This window comes from Pelobates fuscus, chromosome 4 (genome assembly GCF_036172605.1).
Source record: "Pelobates fuscus isolate aPelFus1 chromosome 4, aPelFus1.pri, whole genome shotgun sequence".
NCBI classification, from domain to species: domain Eukaryota; kingdom Metazoa; phylum Chordata; class Amphibia; order Anura; family Pelobatidae; genus Pelobates; species Pelobates fuscus.
The window spans coordinates 25,027,019-25,052,630 of record NC_086320.1 but is presented as its reverse complement, the minus strand read 5'-3'; the positions used below and the strand labels follow the sequence as shown (position 1 = coordinate 25,052,630).

Sequence of the window (25,612 nt, the reverse complement as noted above, 5' to 3'; positions counted from 1 at the left end):
AGGGAATAACTATATCACTCATGGTATTTTTGTGATCTGTCTTATTTCTATACATTATAGTGAGAAATAAGATATTAGCTTTCCTTGGCCCTCCTGGTGCCTTTTGTGGTCAGTCTTACTAGCAACTACACATGCTAACTGTAAAATTAATATATCCAGAGTCCATAGATCAGAAATAACTCTGACATTAATGATCAATGGGAAATAATAGTTTTGCTTAATGCTATATATATTATAATATTTTAAGATCTCCTGTAACACACATTAAAAAAATCTCCCTTTTCCTTAAGTACTTGTTGAAAACTCCCTCAATGCACCCTTTTATCTTTTAGCATCAAAGAGCTATAAGAATAAAATACAAGTGTCTAACATGTAAAGGGACATCCCAAGCCACCAAGATATCAGAACACATTTGATCTGACAGTGCGTCCTTCCAACTGCTTCTTTCTCGTAATCTTCTTATCATAAAATGCATTTTTCTTTTGATAAAACTGCAAACTACCTCTTTCCCCTGAGCACTAGCAACTTACACTTAATTAATCTTGTGTTTTCCATTCATTTTTCAACACATGATACAATTGTTGTGGAGACTTGGGGATTTGTGTAGCTGCTGATTTGTTATTTATGAGAAATAAGGTAACACGTGAGATTGTGACATCACACATGCTCACTCATTTTTCCATTCAAGCAAGTGGGAGTTCAATGATTGATCGGGAGACCTAATCTTGGGAAATATTTTTTTTGTCTTCTAGAAAAAGCTCTAGATGTATTTAAAAGCTGTGTTTGAGACAAACACAATTTAAAAAAAGTTAAAGTAGGCTCGGGATAGACACAGTGCTGCTTGAGTAGCAGTAATTGGCTGAAGCTAAAAAGTTATATAATTTTATGACAAAGGTTCTAATCACTTTCTACATAAAAATGCATTGGGTAATCATACCATTTGGCTTCGATCTTTTATATCATTGGACATAAAATCACTGATCACTTTGTAATTTAAGTTACATGTTTTTGGCAACAACACTATGACTTCAAAGCAAGATAATCATTAGATTAGTAAATTGGCACAGATACATTATATTTATTTTTTTCCCATTAAATCACACGGTGTGTAAAAGTACAAGGAAACATCATGATTAGCTTGAGATATACATATTTTGAAAAGTTCTTATAATATATTACCCTTGGGCCAGTCGATCCAGGAGGTCCTGGTGGACCTGGATTACCAAATCCTCCTCTTTCACCAGTTGGTCCAGCAGGCCCCATTAATCCAGTATGGCCCTTATGTCCCGGTTTACCAGGTTCTCCTGCCTGACCCTTTTCTCCTTGCATTCCTTTGTCTCCTTTATTACCAGGATCCCCCTATTAAATGACACAGAAAAACTCATTATGTACCATGGCCTAGCGGAGAGAAAAATCAGATATTATCTCAGCCAAGGTGGTAAAGAATCACGTTGCATGATGAAATATTAAAACTCAACAGAGAGCTGTTCTAATAACAACGTTATTAGCTGAGACTCGGCAAAAGGAGATTTCACCTGCAGAACTGGAAAGGAACTAAAGTTATGGAAGGAAGGCACTATTCAGTAGATTTTTTTTTGTCCTAAAGAGCGACTGTCACATCCTCAATTTTGGTATAACCTCATTTCTAAAAGGTTGGGTTTGTTTGTGCGGGCACATGCATGCCTGAGATATCAAAGGATGGCAATTTTGATGCAATGCAGAAGTCCAATTGAAGTAAAAAAAAATGTTTTTACCTCCACTGCTCTGTTCAAACCAATTAACGTTTCTGTTAGCTCTGCTATAAACCTCCAATGGGGTTATTTACCTAAGTGAGATTTCAAAGTAAATTTAAAATTAAAGACTAACGATGCCGAAATGAAAGCATGGCTGGTGTAGACAATTCTACCAGTTCAGCTATTTCAACCTTAAATTTGAAATTCACTTTGAATTCACTTCTGAATTCTCACATTATCTCAAGTAAAGAGCATACACTGTTTAGTATTTAGTGATTCTGGTCCAAAAACACATAATAAAAAGAAATATTAATTGTAAAATCAATTATATAAAGCACTTACCCGGTCTCCTTTAGGTCCTAGATCACCTGGCTTTCCAGTGGGCCCCTTTAAAAAATGTGTATTATTTCCTAGGTTAGTTAATCATTTTTGATGCAGTTAAAACAACAATATACTGTGTAATCAGGTTTAATCTCTTAGGTATCCATTTAAAGTCAGCAAGCAGGGGTGGACTGACCGGTTGGGCACTTCGGACATGGTCCGAGGGCCCGGCCGGGAGGGGGGCCGCCATCAGGGGGCCCGGCGGCACACTCTGAGGGGGCCGGCCGCCCCTTTAAATGCTGCAGCCGCCTGAGCACTATCTTAAGAGCCTCAGGTGGCTGCAGCTTCTCACCTCCCCTGTAGCGTGGCCGAGCTGCTATGCGGTCCGCGGTGCCCGGCCGGAGTGCACACTGAATGTGCACCTTCCTGTCAGTCCGGCCGGGTACAGGAAACAGAAACTCCTGTTCCGCGCGGAACAGGAGTTTCTGTTTCCTGTACCCGGCCGGACTGACAGGAAGGTGCACACCTTCCTATCACTCCGGCCGGGCACCGCGGACCGGAGAGCAGCTCGGCCACGTTACAGGGGAGGGGGTAAAAAGAGAGGGGGGTAAAAGAGAGAGGGAGGGGGGTAAAAAGAGAGAGGGGGGGTAAAAAGAGAGAGGGAGGGGGGTAAAAAGAGAGGGGGGGTAAAAAGAGAGGGAGGGGGGTAACAAGAGAGAGGGGGGTAAAAAGAGAAAGGGGGTAAAAAGAGAAAGGGGGTAAAAAGAGAGAGGGAGGGGGGTAAAAAGAGAGAGGGAGGAGGGGTAAGAAGAGAAAGGGGGGGTAAGAAGAGAAAGGGGGGTAAGAAGAGAAAGGGAAGGGGGTAAGAAGAGAAAGGGAGGGGGGTAAAAAGAGAGAGGGAGGGGGGTAAGAAGAGAACGGGGGGGTAAGAAGAGAAGGGGATAAGAAGAGAAAGGGAGGGGGGTAAGAAGAGAAAGGGAGGTGGGGTAAGAAGAGAAAGGGAGGGGGTAAGAAGAGAGAGGGAGGTGGGGTAAGAAGAGAGGGAGGGGGGTAAGAAGAGAGGGAGGGGGTAAGAAGAGAGGGAGGGGGGTAAGAGAGGGAGGGGTAGTAAGAAGAGAGGGTGGGGAGTAAGAAGAGACGAGGGGGGAGTAAGAAGAGATGAGGGGGGAGTAAGAAGAGAGGGGGAGTAAGAAGGGGGTAAAAAGAGGGGGAGGGGGGAGTAAGAATGGAGGGGGGAGTAAGAAGAGGGGGAGTAAGAAGGGAGGGGGGAGTAAGAAGAGGGGGAGGGGGGAGTAAGAAGAGGGAGGGAGGGAATAGTAAGAAGAGGGAGGGAGGGAAGAGTAAGAAGAGGGGGAGGGGGGAGTAAGAAGAGAGGGGGGAGTAAGAAGGGGTAAGGGGAGGGGGAGTAAAAAGAGGAAGGGGGGGTAAGAAGTGGGGGAGAGTAAGAAGGGGGTAAGAAGAGAGTGAGGGGGGAGTAAGAAGAGGGGTAAGAAGAGGGGGAGGGGGGTAAGAAGAGAGGGAGTAAGAGGAGGGCAATTGCCCCCTCCCCTGTCCGCAGGCACCGTGCGGGCAGCCGGCAGGGGAGGGAGGAAGAGAGGACCCGGGAGCTCAGCCTGCAGCTCCTCTGGGTCCTTCTTGCGCGAGCACAGATCGTTGCCGCGGTTACCACGGCAACGTTACGGCTCTTGCGAGAGTAAACTCTAGCCCTGGAGCTATGGGCTAGAGTTCACTCTCAACACTGTGACCACCAGGGATTCCTGGTGGTCGCAGTGGTGAGAGTGAACTCTAGCCCCATAAACACACTGCCCCCACACACCATACACATTCACACACTGCCCCCCATACACACACTGCCCCCACACACACCATACACATTTACACACATTGCCTCGCACACACACACATACACTGCCCACCCATACACACACAGCCCCCCATACTAACATTGCCACACACATACATAGCCCCCTCATACACACATTGCCCCACACACCCTACACATTCACACACTACACCCCCTCACACACACTGAACCTTTCACACACACTGCACCCCTTACACATTGCACCACTGCTCCTATACCCTACTACAGCCTCATATCCCAGCAGACCCCAGGTAAGTTGTCAAACTGTTCTTAAACGGTTTGACTACTTACTCTGGGAGGGGGGCCCGGCCCTCCTGGCACCATAACGACTACACAGAGCAGTAGCGGTTATTGTGCATGGATTATTTCTTTAAATAATCTACAAGTGCCCCAGTAGCCAGCAAGCCAGCCCGCAGACCACCAGTTAGGCTTACAGCCAGCAAGCCCACAGCCTGCCAACCGCAGCCAGCAAGCCCACAGCCTGCCAACCGCAGCCAGCAAGCCACAGCCTGCCAGCCAGCAAGCAACAGCCAGCAAGCCACAGCCTGCCAGCTGCAGCCAGCAAGCCAACAGCCTGCCAGCCGCAGCCAGCCAGCCGCAGCCATCAAGCCCACAGCCTGCCAGCAAGCCCACAGCCTGCCAGCCACAGCCAGTAAGCCCACAGCCTTCCTGCAATCCCACAGACTGCCAGCCAGCAACAGTAATTAAGGTAAGAGGAGCCAACTTGGCCTAGGTATCAGCGAGCTATGTTGTGTTGCTATATTGTGAATAGGAACCAGAGTGTTGGAGAGACCCCCCTCCAAGCCTCCAGTCTAACACACTCTCTAAAGGACACTGAGATAGCCTCTGCTAGAATTCTCCCCCCCTCCATGGCCCATTAGCCCTCAATTGTAGTCTCTACTGGGGTCTGGAGGCGACTGTTTCCAGCAGGGACACTGAGATGGCCTCTGTTAGAAAGACCCCCTTCCAAGCCTAATAGGCTCCATTGTAGTCTCTAATAGGGCCTGGAGGGGATTCTTTCTAACACACTCTCTAAAGGACACTGAGATAGCCTCTGCTAGAAAGACCCCCCTCCATGGCCCATTAGCCCTCAATTTTAGTCTCTACTGGGGCCTTGAAGGGATTATTGCACTTTTGTTCCTTGTGTCTAAAGATTGTGTAGGGTGTGGCAGGAGGCGGTGCATGGAGGCGGGACATGGGTGGCACTTGCTGCGGAGTATGGGTGGGGCCTGTAAGGGGGCCCTTGATTTATTTTGCCCGGGGGCCCTGAGGGTTCTCAGTCCGCCCCTGGCAGCAAGTGACCATTAGCTAGAAGTGGACTGAAGAGGATTCATGATAATGTATATAGGGGACTGGGTATGATGAGATCAAGAATATATGACAAACTGAAGCAATTCTTAGGCAAAACAGAATGGCCAGGGAAAGATGTATCCTAAATTGTGAATACCTATTATTGCTAATGTAATTATCTCTATAATAGTATTGATCTGTACACTTATTGCAGAGCTTAAAAATATAAATAACATTTTACCTCTTTGCCCGGTGGTCCACTCACTCCAGGCTCTCCCTAAAATAGACACATGTATTATTAATTTTTTTTCTAAAAAGCCAAGATATAATAAAGCTTAAACAATTATTTTCAAAAGTATTGGTGGGTTCTTTATGCACTCAAAGATTCGTTTTGGGCCAAATTGCAATTTGGACAAATTTCGCCAATTGGGTGTTCGGTAGAATTCTCAAATTCCCAACTGAATTCTACACGAATTATGGACCAATTGAAATGTGCAATGCCAAACATGTTCGTGTTGGCTTGTGATTCTGGATTTTGCCCAAAGGAAAAATTATCGATGGCTAGGTGACAATCCCTAAATGTCGATTTTATTTACACAATCAAGTTAGAATTGACCAACAGAGAAGAATAAAGGAGGAGTAGTGGGAAATATAGTATATCTTTAATACATATAATTCTAGATATTTTTTGTTGCTTCTCCTCTGGTTTTACCCTCTACTGATTATTTTATATCACTGAAGGCCTGCAGATGGCGGCAAAATACTTGTATCAATGTACTGCAAAATAGATACATATTATTATATTATGTATATGCTTAGCCACGCACTGATTGGTCTGTTTTTTTTATTTTTCTTTTGTTCTTCTGACTCTGTTCGGGAATTCTGACGTGCCATACCGACATTTCCCTAAAATTCATGAATCCTGATTTTTTTTTTACTTTTGGGAAAAATGGTTCATCAAATCCGAAAATGTTCTCACCAGCCACCAGTCTAATATTTAACGTTAAAACACTGGAGCTGTAATTTGGACCTACGGTTATTAACATTTTCCAGCTTCGATTGAACTTGTTCATCTTTTAAGAAATAGAATGTGACTTTTAAGCTTAGAGAGCTCAGATACTTTGTTAAGGAAAATTACTGTATTTGAATGCCTTCAAAATGTAACATGTCTTCATAGGACTGAAGATAAAAACATTGAAAACAAAAAAGGTTCCGACACACCTATTTCTTTCCAATGTTCAGCACTCCAATTTATTGGTTAATAGGACACAAAAATGTTGCATTTGTTTTGCGTGCTGTTATCCAATAAATTGGAGTACTGAACATTGGAAAGAAATAGATGTGCTAGAACCTTTTTTTATTTAGGAAAATCATGGGTTTATTTTGCACCGTGAATTAGAGGAGGATATCTCTTTTGGTTCTGTAAGTGAGTGCAGGCTTCTTTTATTTTTATTTTTTATATACTCTGAAGAAGAATACATAGCTGGGTGGTTTGGTTAATTTATTAATATTGCTCTTTTAACCCCTTAAGGACACATGACATGTGTGACATGTCATGATTCCCTTTTATTCCAGAAGTTTGGTCCTTAAGGGGTTAAATGCATAGAAACATTGGATGATCAAAATTCAAGAAAACACATCAAATATTTATAAACAGAGCATGAAAACATATGCAATATAGATAAAGGAAATAACTATTGCGACTCCGTTGACCAAGTCATATATTGCAAATCAATATATTCATATACAGTTGATTTATGTTCCTTGATGTCAATCTCAGGGCTACGGTACTTAATAACAGGCTGACGTGAGGTAAGCCCACCTGCCTTGACATGGCAGGTGGGCTTACACCTAAAGGCCATTAGAGTGAAACAAAAAAAACCAAAAAATCGATTTGTCTAAATATGCATAGGGATTTGGGGTAGTGCTCGGGTAACTCTTTTCTTTGTTTTTTATTATAAAAGGCTGTACTTACCATAAGGCCCTTGTGCCCTTGAAACCCAGGAGCTCCAACACTGCCAGTATCACCTTTGCTACCTTTGGGGCCCTTGGATAAAATTCAGAACCATTAATAAATATGTATTGATATCATCACCTCACTTTAACATGTGTAAATTATTGACTAAAACAGCTTTTACTGACTATTTAAACTTCTACGCATTAAATGAGGTCTTTTAATCAGTTAATGGATACAGTAGGAAAGGGGCTCCTGCTCCATTCTGGTTATTGTGGAATCCATAGACAGGTTCCGCTCACTGACTGTAAATTAGGGGAGTGGTAAGAGGGACCAGTCACACAGATCTTTCTCCATTTCATGTTTTGGCATGGTTGATGTCGTAGTGTTCTTTCCACTTCTTCAGTTTTTATTTATCTCTGTGCCACATGTGTGTTCGTAGGGGAAACATACACCAAGGGCCTCGCTAAAAGAATAAGAACCACTTGACATTTCATGCTCTCCTCTATGTGCTGCACATCAGATGGAGAAGAGACAGAGCTAGCCTGCTCACTGTTGGACACAACATGCACACTGCTTTGACCCGACCCTTTTGCTGGTCACTACACGTGGGCTTATACATTCCTCATTCATGAAAGCTGGTTGTTTCTGGCAGTTAAGTCATTAGGGATAGTTGAAAAAAAAACATATTGCTGATTGGTTATGATCAATCTGCTGTTTGACTCAATTTCCCAGAATATATGAGTCAATATTTTTATAAATATATATTTTTTGTCCATACTTACAACTGCACCAGGATTGCCAGGGTTGCCGGAAGGACCAGGTTGTCCATTTTTGCCCTGGTGTGAAACAAACAGCAAATATTTTAAACAAATTGAAATAATATCTTTTATATAAATTAATCCAAGGACTAATTTAATCAGTGATCTATGTTCTACTTTGTGAAGACATTTCGACAATGTAAGTTTTGTAGTTGGCTAAAGCCCAGGCATCTATGATTTATGAGGCAACAGCTTTTACAAAATAAACGCTAGCTACACTAATCCTACAATATTACATAAAAACGCTAGAAAATGAGAACACAATGCCACAGACCTTTTCAAAGGACAAAAGGTATAATGTAAAGGAAATGAGATTCGACTTGGAAGTGCTGACGTCTGTTTGAGCTAACGTACTGCAAAGGTTATGACAGCTCAGACCTTGTGACGTCTTTTAATGGTAATTGAAGCTATAAGGGGAGATGCAGAGAGATGCAGAGTTTGTGAACTGTATTATTGGACAAACTACATGTTACAATTTCCAAAAGTCACATTTCTTTCTGTGAATTTGTGAGTCTTTCTGATGAGCGTGTTCTGTAACAACTGCAATTGTGGGGCTACTCTGGGGATTGTGTAAATGGAAAAAAATATATTTCATATAAATCATTTTGAACTTGAGACTAGTTCATTTATATAATTAAGGAGGTGCAGCAAGTCCATCAACATCTGGGGTAAGGTTACATAGGAATTCTGAAGATATCTATGTATATATCTATATATAGATGTCACAGGGCTGATTTTTGTTTTTACTTCAAAACAGTGTTGTTATTTTATAAAGCACAACCAAACTATTTAAAAGCTAAGAACCTAGACAGACAGGAACAAACAAACGCAGTATGTTTTCAAAATTGTGCCCATAAGTTCACAGTTGACATCTGATTTATAGTAGACTCGTGTCATAGAGGACAATATGAGAAACGTTATATTGTTACAGGACAATGAGGGCAAGACTAGTTGAGACATTAGTTTATATAAAGCTTTTGAATATTGAGAATGACAGAAAAAGTTGGGGATTACGTGGTAGTACGTTCTCAAGATGTGGAACAGAAAAAGTATTGTTGAGGAGAGGAACGAAGAGCTTTGGGTCATGAGAAAAGTGGAAAACCAGATTGGGGAGAGTTTTGTAAGAAAGACAGATCAATGTTTGCAGCATAACATATGTGCTGGATGAGGAACATGAGCTATGTAACTTCACTAGAATCTATGGTACTGCCAGACGTCTGAAAGTACCCACGTATTACTGTCACATTATCATATACCATATAGTATACATAGTATCCATTGAAATGACTCAATATCATTTAGTAATTTGTGAGGTTTAAACAGATCTGTCAATTAAAGCTGCAGATTGCTTTGCCACTTAAATTCCTCTGAGGCCATTTTGATGATCATTGTAAATAATTTGATGATTCTATCATGTTCATTGAAACACATTGTTGATCAATTCACTAAAAGTTGATTTTAGTTCCAAATAAATAATGCAATATTCCCATGATACATTTTTGAAAAAGGAGATATTTTACAATTTTTAGAATTTGATTTAACGCATTGGCATTTTATTCTTAGTTTGAAATGTATGATAATATCCAAATGTGCTCAGTTTGCAAAAAAGCATATTAGGTTAAATATTTGACAAATCTCTTTTTACATAGATAGTGATCCTTTTATGTACTACAATTTAAATACCGACAATTTCAGCAGAGACAGTTTGAGCGCATAATATGCAAAAACTAAGACTATGTTTAGGCTAGGAATTTACAAGATTAATGTAGTTGCTTTGATAGGGACACCTATTTAAATGCCATATTACTTATTTTGCAAAATGTTTACAGTTATGTTGCTGAAATGCTTACTGTATAAAACCTTATTCCTGCAATGTGAATGGTTGTTAATACAATGACAAGCTTTGTTACCTAATGCACTCCCAAGTAACATGTTAAAAAAAGTATTCTGCGTGTGATAATGCACATCGTGAAATAAAAAATATGTAGATTCACACACAGAGTTGTATTTCACCAAATGACTGCCTAGACCCTCCATGAAACATCTGTTACAAAATAATGGAATGAACATATCGTCCTCAATATACATTGGTTCATAATTTATGTTTATGAGTAACAAGAATTATTGAAATTATTGAATATATTGAGGGTTTTTTTTTATTGTGCAAAAAGCAGATCGCAGATTGATACAGTAGTAGCCACTAAGTAAACACTAATGAAGACCCAAATGTTTCATCATTCGAGGAGATTAGCTTTCTATATAATAACTAAGAGCATTTATTTTTTTGCTTATTTAAGTTTTGCTTTTATTTTTTTATACCATTTGGCAAATAGCTCTGGCTAAATTGCCAGGGACCCATGGTAATTGATAAGTAAAGTGAAACCTGCAAAGCCTTCTCTGAGCGCAGATGATGGTGACAATGACGATGACGAAGATCTGACAAAGGACTTAAACCAGTTGGACTATGGAATTCTGTTAAATGCAGACTAAATAAATAAGAATTGTCTTGAAGCTATGTGTAGTCACCATGAGAAGCCAGGACATTCACATCATACGATGCTTTCAGTGCGCAATCTAATAAGTTATAGCTTCACATGACACAGTGGATACCTAGCCATTTATTCAATGTAGAGAGAGTTGTGTTGTCTTGATAGCTAGAGTTACAACATGTAGGCCAAAACAACAAAGTTGTAAAAAGTATCATACTCCTTTTCCAACTTGTCTATTTAACCTTGAATTTATTAAATAATTTATTAAATGGTCACTCCACTGCCCCCCCACTCCCCTCAACCCCCCCAAAAAAATCACTAGTAAGTAGATATAACCCCATTGAGTACATGCATGCATTTAATTGTGCATTCTTTTCATTGAAGGTTTATATAAAACAGATCTCGTCTGCAGCCATTACAAGTTCTCCCCTACTAACCCTGCCCAGACATTCTGTGGCTGTGCAATCACAGACTTCCCAATACAGGTCAATGAGAAATCTTTGCAAGGTAAGTGCTCTGGGCAATTGCTCCCTCTTGTGTTTAGTGCCACTGAGCTAAACAAACCAGGAAGTAACATTACTGGTTGTCTGATTGATAAATGGGGGAATGGGGGAAAGAGGCGGGGGGAGTGTTATAGGTTAATTTATACAAGTGCCAATTGCTGTTGAAATGTAAATTTTTTGGAAATGAAAAAAAGCACATGCTTCACACATGAAGCACTTCGTCAAGATATAGTGATTCACGTGTCAAAATTACTTTGTTAGTAAATAAATCCCAAAGAGTTTGAAATTTAAAGTATTTTTCATTATAATTATGATCAAAGAGAAAACGTACAGGTGGTCCTCGTATCCCTCGCGGTCCTTGATGTCCAGGCGTTCCTGGGTCACCCTAGAGGAATATGAAGAAAAAGATATCATGAAAATGGTACATTTTCCTTGTCAACACTGGTACTGCTAAGGCTCAACAGAATATCATAGATGTGTTGATGCCTCTTATAACTCAAACAAACAATGCAAAAACAAGTAATTAATATGTTCATTCTCTTTACAAAATGTTCAGTGACACACCACAGACGGGTCAATCTGGGGGCCCGGTCTTCCACACAATATTTAGGATTTCCTGTAATTTTTTTCAAATGTTTGGTAACTCAAAGGCTCCCTAAGCCCTGTGTCTCTCTATCGTCCTTCTTTTCTGAACTTTCGTTGTTCTTATCTTTATTTCTTTCTCCCATTTGTGTCAATTTTGTGAGCAATATCTAGATCCAAAATGCAGAAAATAAAATGTTATTGCCATCTTTATACAATTGTACCATGTGTCTTACTTATGCTGATGTCTGTTTCCATTGGCTCATAAGTGACAATTTGCGTTTTATTTTGTGTGTTCCTTTGTCTTGTATAGTACTTAAAACAAACTAATAAAATGTATATATGGCAAAATGTTCAGTGACTTTAGCATGGGCATCTGTTTAGCAATAAGTACACTGATTCTTCACTGGATTTGAGATGAAAAAGTCTCATCAAATCTAATTAACAGAAACTTGCAAAGAAGACAGACTTAAATTGGCAGTGAGGTTACTGAGGTGAGACAATATAACAAACTTATACAATATAGTTGTAGTAGGAGTATGTAGCTCAGCTATAGTTGGTTTTGAACCTCATTTATATTTATCTGCCATGTATAATCCTTTCCGTAACAGGAGATTGTAGAAGAATGATAGGATATTGGAAAAACATCCAACTAAACTTTGATACCAGCTAATTATCTCCTGGCACTTCTCAGTTTAGTGAATAAAACACACACACAAAAAAAATGCTCAACAACATTTTATTGATTCCATTACTCACACCGGGAACAACTTGGCCTTTATCAAACCAAATGCTCAGTGGAGAATCTAAAGAATGCCGGCTTGATGGATGGCTTGAATTAAAATGTATTGAGCACTGAACACGTGAACACAAGAACGTTTGTCTTTACTTGCATTGCTGAGCAATTGTGAGGGTTGCTGCACCCTCTATAGACACTCTTGTGGATGGTGCTGGTCCTCCTTTTATATTTCCCTCCTGTCTATACCATGTGTTGCTGCACTGGTAACTCTTTGTGCCAGATCTGAATTTAGTCTCTGAGGTTGCCCGAACCCATATTTTATTTTCCCGAACAATACCGTATTCCCCTGTTGTGGAACCGAACAGTACTTGCATGGTCCACCTAATTATTGACTTAGAACACCGACCACCCCTGGTTGTTAACCACAATTAAAGGATTAATTTGAGTGCTGTCCCTGGATGTCCGCCTTTTGTATACCGAACACACATGGTCCAGTGCATGGCAACCATTTTGTCTCCCAAAGAAAGGCAGTGGTAATTGGTTGTCGAGTGCGAGGAACTAATTTCAGCTTCACATTCGTGTAAACCCCAGTCAATACCTAAGAGTCAGGGGGAGCGTTTGTTGGTGTTTGTGCAGGTCAAAACCTCTCCCGAATAGCAATCCCGTTCCACAGAACCAATCTGAGTGCTTTTCAGATATGTTGTGCGCTTAAAGACCCAATACTATGTGGCTGTGCATAAAAAGCCATGTGTAGGCTAATAAAAATCAATTGACTTCCAGAATTGTGTATCGTCCAATTAATAGGGAATGGGCTATATTCACTAAACAGTGCTTCCCTTCCAGCTTCAGAAGATTCCAGCAGAGATATTTGGTCTCAGCCTTGCAGCTCCACTACAATTTTAATTAGTATTCTCAGTTTTCAACTCCTTGTACATACTTTGCATACTATTTACAACTATTGTGTTGTCCAAAAGGCAGCAAATATTAACACGCCGTAGACAGGGATTTATTTAATATTGTAAAATTACTGGATAATTCAAAAATATTTATTTCATAGCATTTATAGCTTTGCAATGCATCTGACTCCTCTGGGAAGGGAACTATTAGGCAACATGAGGTACACTGTAAGGTACACTGTAATCTAAAAGCTTTCAATAACCTGCTGTTCATTAAATAAATATGACATACTTCCCAACATTCAACAAGCCAAGGAAAGTAACTCATGTTTTAGGGGCTGCTGGTGAAGGGGATGGATGATTCCAAAACATTTTGGATGATTACTCTTTGGGTAAAATTCGTATTATGGACAAACGGTTTATTCGTTGACCTGAAGACAATTTGTTATTTAGTAACAGTAATTTTTTTCAGAATTGTACCTGCTTTTTCTTTGATACATTTTGTGTATCTATCTAACATTACTAATTCAATCCATGCTGTACTGTAAAACAAGTCACAGATTACATTTACTTGCTACACCTCTACTGCAGACACTTACATCCTTCCCTGTGCTCCCTTCCCGTCCTGGGGGACCTGCTATACCCGGTTCGCCCTGTAGGAAGAAGAAGAATACAGAAGTGTTATCTTAACATGATTTGAGGTTTTGCAGAATCTGTGCAGCAAAGCATAAATCAGTAGAGGGAACACATACCAGATAACAAATAAGGTGATTAAGTAAAGAACATAACAGGCAAAATTATATTGTGATTCAAGAGTAGTATTGTGTCATCATTAAAATTATTATAGCATCAAAATATATTATGTAATATTACTTACTCGGGCACCTGGAAGACCTGCATCTCCTCTGTGTCCTTTGAAGCCCTAAAAAACAATATATGTGAGTATCACATCAGATCTGCTAGTCCAATACTATCTGCTAGTCCATTACTCATTGCCGTTTCTTTATCTGTTGTGTAAATCTCTGATGTTCAAATCTCAAACCTCTATTTTGTAACAAACTACAATTCCCATTAAGCTATGCCATTGGAAAGTATATAGCAGACAGTAGAAACTTGGTAAATATATATATTCCTGCTGTAGACTACAATCAATGTCTGTTAAAATAGGGGAAATCAATTTATATGTGTAAGTGACTATATTAATATACTGTAATATATGGATGAGTATAAACTTTGTTTCATTTTTAAAATATTTCCATTTTAACTGTGTGGTTTTTTTCTGTATATGTTAATATTTTTTCAGAAAATTTAATTTAGTGAGTGAATTTTTGTGGAAAATGTGTCTATGACACAGGCTCCTGGAGGAGCCTTCTGACTAGCCTCCTGCCCAAGGACTATAGGCCATGTAACCGACCCATAAACTACTTGATTCATGTGTTTTCCCTTTTCTGTTCGAGAACCGAACAAATGCACGAATTGCGGAGCACCTCTGGGCTTGTTAACTCCTATTAACCTCTCCTGACACCTCCATCATCGTTTTCACACTATGTATCCTAAGTGTTCAGCTGGGTGGCCACCATTCCTATGCACAAACACGTGGGAACTTAGAGGCAGTGGTGTTTGGTCGTCAAGAACATGGAACTAAAATTGGACAGACAAACTCTTATTTTTTGTATATGTCAGGAAAGCGCTGTTCAGTGTGATTTTTCGCATGAACTAGGAGAACAATCGCTACTTAGGAGCCAGAGGATCAGTTCGGTATTTCATTTGGTTTTGGACTGCGAAAGGGACTGACCACTACCACTTTTCTTATGGAACTATTTTGGGCTGAAGCCACGTGTGCGGCCGGTCACAGGTTTACCTCGATGGAAAACTGAATCAAGTGCTTTTTGGTTATGATAGGCACTCAGTTAAGGACTATCCGGGAATGTGACTCTTGAGGGGTTCCATGGATTTTGGGGGTACTTTTGGGGTGTTTAAAAATTGTTATACTTTTCTGTACCTGGGGATAATTGAGTTTGTTCAGTTCCTGACTCAATTATCTCTTAGGCACAGGGGAGGAGTTTACTGTGTGTATAAATTGAGAGTGCTTGCCTGCATTAAACAGATCTACTCCCAGCATTCAGTCTCAGCTAATGTGAGGGTGGAATGCTATAACAGCTATATTAATTACTACACAGCTATATTCTCTGCAGGAGAGCTTTGATCACTGGAAGCTGGATCCAGGACCCTGTTCCAGGATGTGAAACTACGGCGTGACCACCTGGCCAAGCTGCAGCGACTAAGGGCTTAGGTGCTGATGGTGTCCCGGCGATAGCTAGGGAGTGTGTTTGGCGGAGGTACCAGGCCATCCACCACATTTTTTTTAGACTGAAAGAAATGATCTACATTTTCTTTTCTTATAATAATTAGTATTTTCAGCTTACAGGAGCTAAATATTACTAACACACGAGTCTATTAAGCATATAAATACAAAGAAAAGCTAGTCAGTTTTACACGTCTTGTGGAAAACGCTTTATTTGATTTATCTACTTTTTCACAGATTTTACCTGTGGGATTTTTCAAATAACATTTAGATATTTTTATTTGTTATTCCTTGTGGGAATTTTTGCTGCTTATCGTTTGTATTGTTTGCTGGGAATTCTTGCAAAGCTTTATTGAATGTTTCTAAATGGATTTTTTTTTTTATTATTGTTTTTGTGTGTGCTAATTTTAAAGAAAGGAGGGTACAGAGTTTTTCTTTGCCCATGCACATAAACATTATATACGTTGTGGCCTCTTCAATAGAATCCCCTTTATATCACGTCCCACAGTTGCATTCTTGGCCTGAGATTTGACGACTGCCAAAGACACTGGGGTACAGCAAATTTATTAAGTTTGCCGAAGTAGCATGGAGATAATATGTGTTTTGCGAAATGTAGTAATGTCCTGCCGGAAGATTCGTAAACTATTACCATGACGAAATATACATGGTGTATACAAAACTACTATGAAGGGGTATAAAGTATGTCAAATTAATGTTACCAAAACTATTACCCAGACTCGCAACTATGATTAATCACTTCTGAAAATTATTTTCCCAGCATCGTGCAAATTCTGCAATTACACCCAAAAAATAACTACTAACTACAGTTTTCAATGCCAACTACTAAATCAAGCTGTATGTTAGGAGACAGTATATTGGTACTAATACTATCAGGGAACTGGATGTATTTTAGCAGACTTGGAGAAATAAAACATATAGAGTTATGAAACTTTTGTCTCATATTTCATAGGAGAAAGAGCTGGATGCTGGGCTGCACAGAGAGTGAAAGAACGGGATAAAGCCCCATCTATTTCACAGGCCATCTTATTTTTGTTTTTAAAGGAGAGGGAGGGGGAAACCCAGGCAGGAGCATGGGTCTTCATTTAACACATACTGTTACAGGTTTTATTGTAATTAAAGGGATTGGAAGCATAAAGAGATGAAGCCGTTTTGCAGGAGATTTTTCATTACCCTAGTAAATCATTCTAGCATTGATTGTTCTTTATCTCTACTTTCTATGTAAATCTAGTACCAGTGTGTTACAAACCCCAATCCGTCACCTATTTGTTTCCTTCTGTTCTAAGCGTACACTTCTCTTTATAATTCAATGTCAAGTGATCCAATTTTCTGTTATTTTCTCCTAAACTGCTATCTCATCTATCACTCTTAGTTTTCCTAAGAAACTTTAAAATGAAAACTTCTTTTCCCCTAGGCAGGCATTCTTGTGAGAAAGTCTATAAAAAAATAACAAAATGAAACCACAAACTAATTGCCGTTCTATTCGGTTTATTACTCCCATTGATTATGTAGACAAATGCTTGGCAACAGAACCCTCAATTTCCATAAAAAATGCTTATTGCTAAATGTTACAATGTGTAACTGAAAGAACTGTAACAAAGGAAAAGCATTTTTCTGCATTAAGGTTTTTTTCTTTCATATAAAATGTGCTTTATAGACGACAATTTATCAATGTTTGCTTAAGGGGAACTAGTGAAAAGTAACCGAATATTTATCAAAATTAAAAAAAACAAAAACAAAAAAACACAACATTAGAAAGTCAGGGGATATTATGGAGAATTGTTTATAAATCTTCGATGAGGATTTTTCTCTCTCATTATTTTCTAAGTACTTAGAGTTATAGATGATGCCGTTCCGTATAGCGTGAGATGGATGGCATAAGTAAACGTGCCTCAAAGCTGTGTTCCTGAAACATGTGAACTGCGTGGGTATAAAACATCCTTCTTAGCAGGGGAAGGTAACCATTGGCCCTACAGATGTTGTTGTACATCTATCTTGATGTTTTGCCAGCATTATGACTGTCCAATAAAGCATTATTGCAAATGTACTCTACAACATCTGGAATACTGAAGGTTGCCTACCCCAGTGCTAAAGTAATAAACCCACCGAGCAAATAATGCCACATGGGGGATGGATAACTGGAGCTAAACAGTGTAAAAATAATATGAGCTAAAAAACTAAGTGAATACATTTTTTTATCCCTTATTATCTTTCCTCTAAGTTAGGTTTTGTGAGTAAGCACCATTTTCTTATGTATGTAGGAAATAGTACAGTCACTGTTATTCCACCCTTTATACACTGGGGACGGGGTTTTTCCTTTTCTATAATGTGCCAGAATCATTTATCTTTCTCATAAATTTTGTTCATTTTTTTAGAATTGATCGGCCCGTAATAAGTGAAACTACTTGCTGATTTTACCAAAAAAAAAAAAAAACCCACAAAACAAAATTACAAATTAAACCAAAAAAAGCAAGTAAGCTGTTTCACAGAATGTGTATCACAGAAACCTTGCCAATCAGAAAGTGGTAACAAAATTGTTGGCGGGTACAGGGGGCGGGGGATTAAGGGTTAAAAACCTATAGCTTACTAATTGTAATCTTGCATATGAACTGTGATTTGTAATTAAAAATATATGAATTAAATAAGGGGAAGATAAAAATGCAAATCAGATGTATAGTGAACAATGAATGGAATTCTAGAATCCCAATGAGCCCAAGGTAAAGTGAAGAGTCTATGAAAATCTTATATTTAGATTTTTTTAAATCATCATAATGCATCGACACTATTAGGCAGAGTGATCTCTTATGTGCAGTCTTTTTTGCTATGCCGATGGCTTTGAAATATTATCCATTTGGACAAATCCCTAAAATATTTTAATTATTAAAATATATATTTTTTTATTCTTCTATCTTAATCATTGGGCAATTGTGTGATATCTCTGATAGATTTATCAAATAATTAGCCACACACAACAATCTCACACATAGAGCATAGAGTTAGAACAACAGAAAAGTGTTAATGTAACTTCAATTTTGAAATGTTGATCAAGGCTGTACATATTGTCCCTGGAGTTGGCAATGGTTTTATTTTACCCCTTTGCAATAAGCTTTATTTGGGGGTTTAATTTGCGTTCTTCTACACCTACATGTATAGGATATAAGAGAAAGACATAAGGTCCCTAAGTTCAACCTGTGCAATTGTATTATTAACTATTAAAGTATTGTTAATAATATTTGTTATAATTAATTAATTCATTTCTAGACTCAACAATTAGGAACTCCAACACACAAAAAAGAGAATTAATAATTCCTAAACGTAGGAATTTCCATTGTTTATATAAGAGCCACATTATATTAACTTATTGTGTTTGCATTCAATATATAGTACTTGTTATTCTTACCGGCAATCCTCGTGGTCCTTCTCTGCCCGGCGGCCCAAGATCTCCAGGTTTTCCCTACATAAAAACAAACAAACAAACAGGAAAACGCTCAAAATGTTAACAAAAGCAGCGAAGGAGGTCCCTGTGATTATGTTTAATTATTTTAACTCACAATTGCTATACACAGAAAACAGATTCCAATATATTTCCGACACATTTTGAAATCCCAATTATTTCTTGAGTATACATCACTAAATGTCCCAGTAACTAAAAAAAAACAACAACAAAAAAAAAAAAAAAAAACAACTGAAATTTAACTTTTTCATGAAACAAAAAAAAATTAGATGAAACTGGTAAATGGGTGGTAAGCTAATGATGATTTTTTTCTGTTTTCAAATAATATCGAGATCTTGAGAAGTGTGTCAGTTATGTTTCACGGCAGACAAACACCTGTAGGATTATTTACTAAAGAGCGAATTCAAAGTGAATTTCGAATTCATGATGAAAATTGCCAAACGGAAAGCATAACTGACTTGCATAACTGTCTTAGATCATTTTTCCAGTTCAACAAATTTTACCTTTCATTTGAAATTCACTTTGAATCCGAATTTACATATATAATCATGTCACCTTGATAACAATGGACTGAGAGATTGAAATTGTTATTTGATGATCTACATTAATTCTAAAATCCTATTGTAGCGCAATGGACGCTCTTTGTATACTTTTATCCCCTGTTGTTTGGCTGTCCGTACACCCCCGTTTGTTTACCGAACCCCCATCTGTGTGGTCCCCTTGTTCGCACCCCTGGCTGTTAACCACAAATTGCTTGTTAAAGAAAGTGTTTCCCATGTATGGCCGCTGTTCGCATAACTGAATGCACGTGTGCAAACAAATGGTGGCCATTTTGTCTTCCTTGAGGTTATGCAAAGGGATCATTACCTGAAACTGCTGCGATTCCTTCATTTTAATGATAACTCAATGACCCACTGTTTGACAGGCTCTATAACATTCGGCCCTTTATCCAACTCCTGTTAGACAAATGTTCTGAAAATTATATTCCCGAAAAAAATATTTAAATTGATGAATCCCTAATGAAATTCAAAGGTCGACTGCTCTTTAAACAATATATAACACCTAAGCGGTCCTTATATGGCGTTAAATTTTATAGATAATGCAAATCCTGTACTGGTTAACCATGGGCGTTTCGCATTTACCAGGGGAAGGATAGCCATCTTGACCCACCAGGATACCCTGATTCTGTGGGTACAAGTAGCAAGATTGTTTGGGATCTAATCCTTTCCATGTTAAATAAGGGATACAGGCTATGGGTTGACAATTACTATACTAGTATAGAATTATTTAAAAATGTATATTGCTTTGAAACCCTAGCCTGTGGCACAGTGAGGAAGAAACGCAGGGGTTTCCCCCAAACCATGGCAAGAGGCAGAAGCAGTAGAGGTTCCTCTTCAGCTCTCCGCCAGGATGAGTTGCTTGCTCTTCGCTTCAGAGATAGGAAGGATGTATACATACTGTCTACGAAGCACGACGAAAGTACAGTGCTAGTGTCTATGAGAGGTAGCACTGAGCATCTGGCAAAGCTGAAGTGCATTGACTACAGCAAGTTTATGGGGTGAGTAGACTTGGCTGACCAATGCATACAGCCCTATCTGGTGAACTGAAAAACTAGGACCTGGTACAAGAAAATTGCAATCTACGTGAGTCAGATTGCAATTTTCAATGCCCATGTCCTATATATAAAAGAGATCATAGGTAAGCCCTGCCCTTTCCTTGAATTCATGCTAAGCATTTTATCCCATTTGCTATTTACGCAGTCCTCCAATCCCACTTTGGAATCAGGAGATCTCCAAAGACGTTGCGGCAAACACTTCCCCTCCCAAATCCTCCCCACCCCCCGTACAAAAACTCCCTAAAGAATGCCATGTTTGCTACAAGAAAGTAGTCCGAAAGGATTTCTGACCTCGGCTTGTCCTGACTATGCTTTGTTAGCTACCTGTACCAACCTATTGGCGTGTTTTACCGACTACTCTGACTTCTGAATTCCCCTGACCTTGGCCTGTCCCTGTTTACACTAGCCATTCTTAAGTGGCTACACCAAACAACTCAAATAACTACATATGCAGTACTGGAAATGTGACTTCCAATAAAAACTCTAATCACAGGGTTATTGCTGTGATTAGCACAAAAAGGGTTCATAAAATCGCTATTTTTTTTTTAACTTCTCAATCTTTTCACACAGTAACTCTCTGTGTGAGATCAAAGATCTCTTTGCGTCTCTCTGTCTTCAGCTCGAAGTGGATGTAGGGGTACTGTTCTATTCCTGTGATATAATAAAAACCTGGAAAAATTGTACATGCGGGTATTGTTATATTCTGATTTTGATATTGCACTAACTAATATCAGGATTATGACATTTCCAGTGAAAATTAAATTCATGTGTGTTAAAAGGAAAAATAAAAGTAGAGATCGCTACATGGGTCTTGCATTTTTGTTAAAATGGCTAGACCAAACATCTCAAATTATGCCATTTGGATTACTCTGGGTTGCCTACTTTTGAAAATGGTATGCCATAATGGTGGAAATGTTATTACCCAAGCTGCCATACTCTCTCAAAAGCCACATAGACCGAGAACATCACTTTGTCAAACTTACAAGCTGAAAGGGCATCTAATATATTTTACCCTGTGACAATTCTGAAATAGGGGTACATGGGGGTACTGTTATATTTGTGAAACAATGTGTAATCAAAATACAGAGGCTCTACTGCACAAACTCATATCAGAAATATGAAATGTCCTGTGAAAAGTGAGTTCATCAGTGTGGAAAAGCACAAATAAAACTATAACCAATACGTGGGCCCTTCATTTCTGATAAAGTGGTTAGACTAAACCTATTAAATATGCCATTTAGAATACTCTGGGTTGCCTACTTTTAAAAATGGTATGCCATAATGGTGGAATTATTCCCCGGGCTGCCACTTTTAAAGGCGAGATAGGCCCAGAAAATCACTTAATAAAATTTCAATGTGAAAAAACATAAACGGACAAGCTGTAGATATGACCCTGTAACTTTCCAAAACCCCATAAAACCTATACATGGGGGGCACCGTGGTGCTCATGAGACATCACTGAACAGAACTAGGAGTGTTTCAGGGCAGTACAATATATAATGACAATGATATGATCAGTAAAAGAACAGTTGTTATGTGAAAAATGCAAAAAAAAAGATCTGAACACTAAGTTTAGCTAGGTTTTGTGTCCAAGTGGCTACTAAAAAAGACTGGGCATACCCAATTTTGAATACCCTGGGATGTCTACTTTTTCAAATGGTATGCCATGATGGGGGTAATTTTCATTTCTGGGCTGCCATACAGTCTCAAAGGCAGCCTAGACACAGCAAACTAATCTGACAAATTTCAATGTGTAAAAACATAAATGGATAAGCCTTATATATGACCCTGTAACTTTCCAAAACCCCATAAAACCTATACATGAGGGGTACCGTGGCGCTCGCGAGACATCACTGAGCAGAACTAGGAGTGTTTCAGGGCAGTTAAATATATACTGACAATAATATTATCAGTAAAATAAAGGTTTTTTTTATGTGAAAAATGCAAAAAAATCTGAACACTAACTTTGACTAGGATTTGTGCCAAGCAGAACTTGGAAAATCCAATTTCTTCATTTCTCAAACTGTTTTAGATTTTATTCATATAAAATGGAATTCCTTATATGGATGTTTGATATGAAATGAAAGTTCGGTTTCTCTTCAACAAAATGATATATAATAGGTGTGGGTGCACTTAGTATGAAAGAGGGAAATTATTGTTGAACAGACATATAGTCAAATTCTGTGGTTTGTTTACATTTTGTTTTGATCCCAACTTGTACATTTGGTACAGTCCTTAAGGGGTTAAAACTAATTCTGTAGGAATTATTCAACAAGATTCTTTTCTAGTTTCTAAAGAAGAGAGGGGGATTTGATGTGATATTTATGTTATACCCTAAAGAGAATTTTAAAATCAATATACAGAAAAGGAGACCCTTGAAACAAGGGGATCCTGAGAAACAGCTCTGGACACAGAAAAGGCACTTGAATGCCAGGTAACAGGAAAGGAAGAGAGAAATAATAGGTGGGGGAGAGAGAGAGGATGAAAAGTAACCCTACACAGTCCCCCAAACCTCCTTGATGCACAGCTTCTTACAAAATAGAAGTAATTAATTGCCCGCCATAGGCAATAATGAAAAGGAGGGTCCCAGCTCTCAAAAATGCCGCCTAAGAAAATCTACTCGTGGGTAACAACCACCAGGACCAAAGGCAGGCTGTCCTAGAGGTCTGAATAACCCAACTGAAACAAAGGGAGTCCTACTGGATTTACAAATTAAAAACACTTTCTCCTCGAGGACTGAACGAAGGGTTTTCGTTCACATCATTCTTATAGAATTAAGGGTACTTAACATCCACGGTCAATAGGCTTGAAACCCATCTGACTAACCTTATTTTAATTTGCTGTCTGTAAATTTGTCTATATGTAAATAATAAAGTTTTTTTGTTTTTTGTTCTTATGAACACACTGTGTATAGTCTCACCGGCCCTTCCTGAATATACAGCGCCTTTTATTGACTATCTCTTTAAATCATGATGACTTCCTTTATACTTGCAGTCCAATTAATCTTCTTTCCTCTAGCCCGATTATTGCTGACAGTGGAGCGACTTATGGATGCTCCCCGGTACGTAATAGCAAAAAAGAATTTATTTTCGGACAGTGCAAGTTCTTCACTTTAATAATTTTTCAGTTCTGAAGCGTGAGGAGGTTGACATAATTCGACCCCTCACTCTCAGGTACCGGATAACTTATTATACATCAGTCATCTAAAAACACCCTATTAGGTGTTCGAGCTATATGTCAATTCATCGAGCATTTCGTACACTGACCGGTCTGCTGAAGGGGTAGGACGTAGGACATAGTCCCGCCCCTCATAGGGTTCGATTGGTTTCTACCACTCCCCTACTCGAACAGACCGGCCAGTGACAGACTGGGCGTGACGAGCATCCAGTCACTCACCTTACCTCCCTCTCCCCTGTCCATACTTGACGGACGTGTCGGTCATCCTATGACCGGCGTCAGAGTTTGAGAGACAGCAAGATGGGGGAGTGGCGGACCTCGTCGGATCAACTTTGATTGATCCACATAACAACCAATGCTTAGCCGTAGGAGGTTATGACGCGCAGAGGAGGTGTGACTGAACAAAGCGTACTCACGCCCCCCATATGCTTCGATCAGCTGCGGGGCATTTCGCCCTGACTTTACAGGTATTTAAGAGGCTTGTGTACACACAGTGTTTGACTTGCTCCTGACGACGGCGCGTATCCACGCTGAAACGCGCGTTGAGCGTTTACTTTTTCGTTCTTATGTTTAGTTTCACTTTTTTAGGTAGCACTTAGGCAGTTAGTATGTGGTGATTTCTTGAGTTATCCAGGTTATTCAGACCTCTAGGACAGCCTGCCTTTGGTCCTGGTGGTTGTTACCCACGAGTAGATTTTCTTAGGCGGCATTTTTGAGAGCTGGGACCCTCCTTTTCATTATTGCCTATGGCGGGCAATTAATTACTTCTATTTTGTAAGAAGCTGTGCATCACGGAGGTTTGGGGGACTGTGTAGGGTTACTTTTTATCCTCTCTCTCTCCCCCACCTATTATTTCTCTCTTCCTTTCCTGTTACCTGGCATTCAAGTGCCTTTTCTGTGTCCAGAGCTGTTTCTCAGGATCCCCTTGTTTCAAGGGTCTCCTTTTCTGTGTATCTTTTCTGGGTTACCCCCTACTCTGCAGCTCTGAGGTAGGCCATTTATAGGACTATTTCCAATGCTTTGCATGTGTTTTTGTGAAGCTTTGTATCTACCCTATCAATTTTTCTCTGTATTTAAAATCAATATATGTTCTGTACAGTTTGTGTTCAGTTTTAACGTTTCAGTATTATTTAGTTTTCCCCTTAGTCTGTTATACAATTTTATGCTCATAATAAAAATCAATGTATTCTTAGTGACCATGTATGCATTACCCAGTGGTATACAGAGTGTGTGTTCTCTTGTGGTACATAGTATGCATTCTATAGTAGAATACGGTGTGCACACTCTATTGGAATACAGTGTGCATTGCCCAGTGGTATACAGAGTGTGTGTTCTCCTGTGGTATATAGTATGCATTCTCTAGTAGAATACGGTGTGCACACTCTATTGGAATACAGTCTGCATTGCCCAGTGGTATACAGAGTGTGTGTTCTCCTGTGGTAGATAGTATGCTTTCTACAGTAGATACAGTGTGCACAATGTATTGTAATACAGTCTGCATTACCCAGTGGTATACAGAGTGTGTGTTCTCCTGTGGTATATAGTATGCATTTTATAGTGGAATACAGTGTGCACACTCTATTGGAATACAGTCTGCATTGCCCAGTGGTATTCAGAGTGTGCATTCTCCTGTGATATATAGTATGCATTCTATAGTAGAATACGGTGTGCATTCTCCATTGGAATACAGTCTTCATTGCCCAGTGGTATACAGAGTGGGTGTTCTCCTGTGATATATATATTATGCATTCTGTAGTAGAATACAGTGTGCGCACTCTATTGGAATACAGTGTGCATTGTCCAGTGGTATACAGAGTGTGCATTCTCCTGTGATATATATTATGCATTCTA

General features: G+C 39.2%; 1 protein-coding gene across 2 annotated transcripts in view; it reads right to left on the bottom strand.

The window, feature by feature from the left end:
• The window catches only part of COL22A1 (collagen type XXII alpha 1 chain), a 321,826-nt gene that overhangs the window by 11,075 nt on the left and 285,139 nt on the right, over positions 1-25,612 (bottom strand). For both annotated transcript variants that reach the window (XM_063451032.1, XM_063451033.1), the window contains exons 53-61: positions 18,916-18,969; positions 14,070-14,114; positions 13,792-13,845; positions 11,307-11,360; positions 7,948-8,001; positions 7,184-7,255; positions 5,450-5,485; positions 2,076-2,120; positions 1,180-1,359 (exon numbers count right to left, since the gene is read on the bottom strand). In XM_063451032.1, coding sequence (XP_063307102.1) covers positions 1,180-1,359; positions 2,076-2,120; positions 5,450-5,485; positions 7,184-7,255; positions 7,948-8,001; positions 11,307-11,360; positions 13,792-13,845; positions 14,070-14,114; positions 18,916-18,969 — 594 coding nt within the window. The remainder of the gene's footprint in view (positions 1-1,179; positions 1,360-2,075; positions 2,121-5,449; positions 5,486-7,183; positions 7,256-7,947; positions 8,002-11,306; positions 11,361-13,791; positions 13,846-14,069; positions 14,115-18,915; positions 18,970-25,612) is intronic.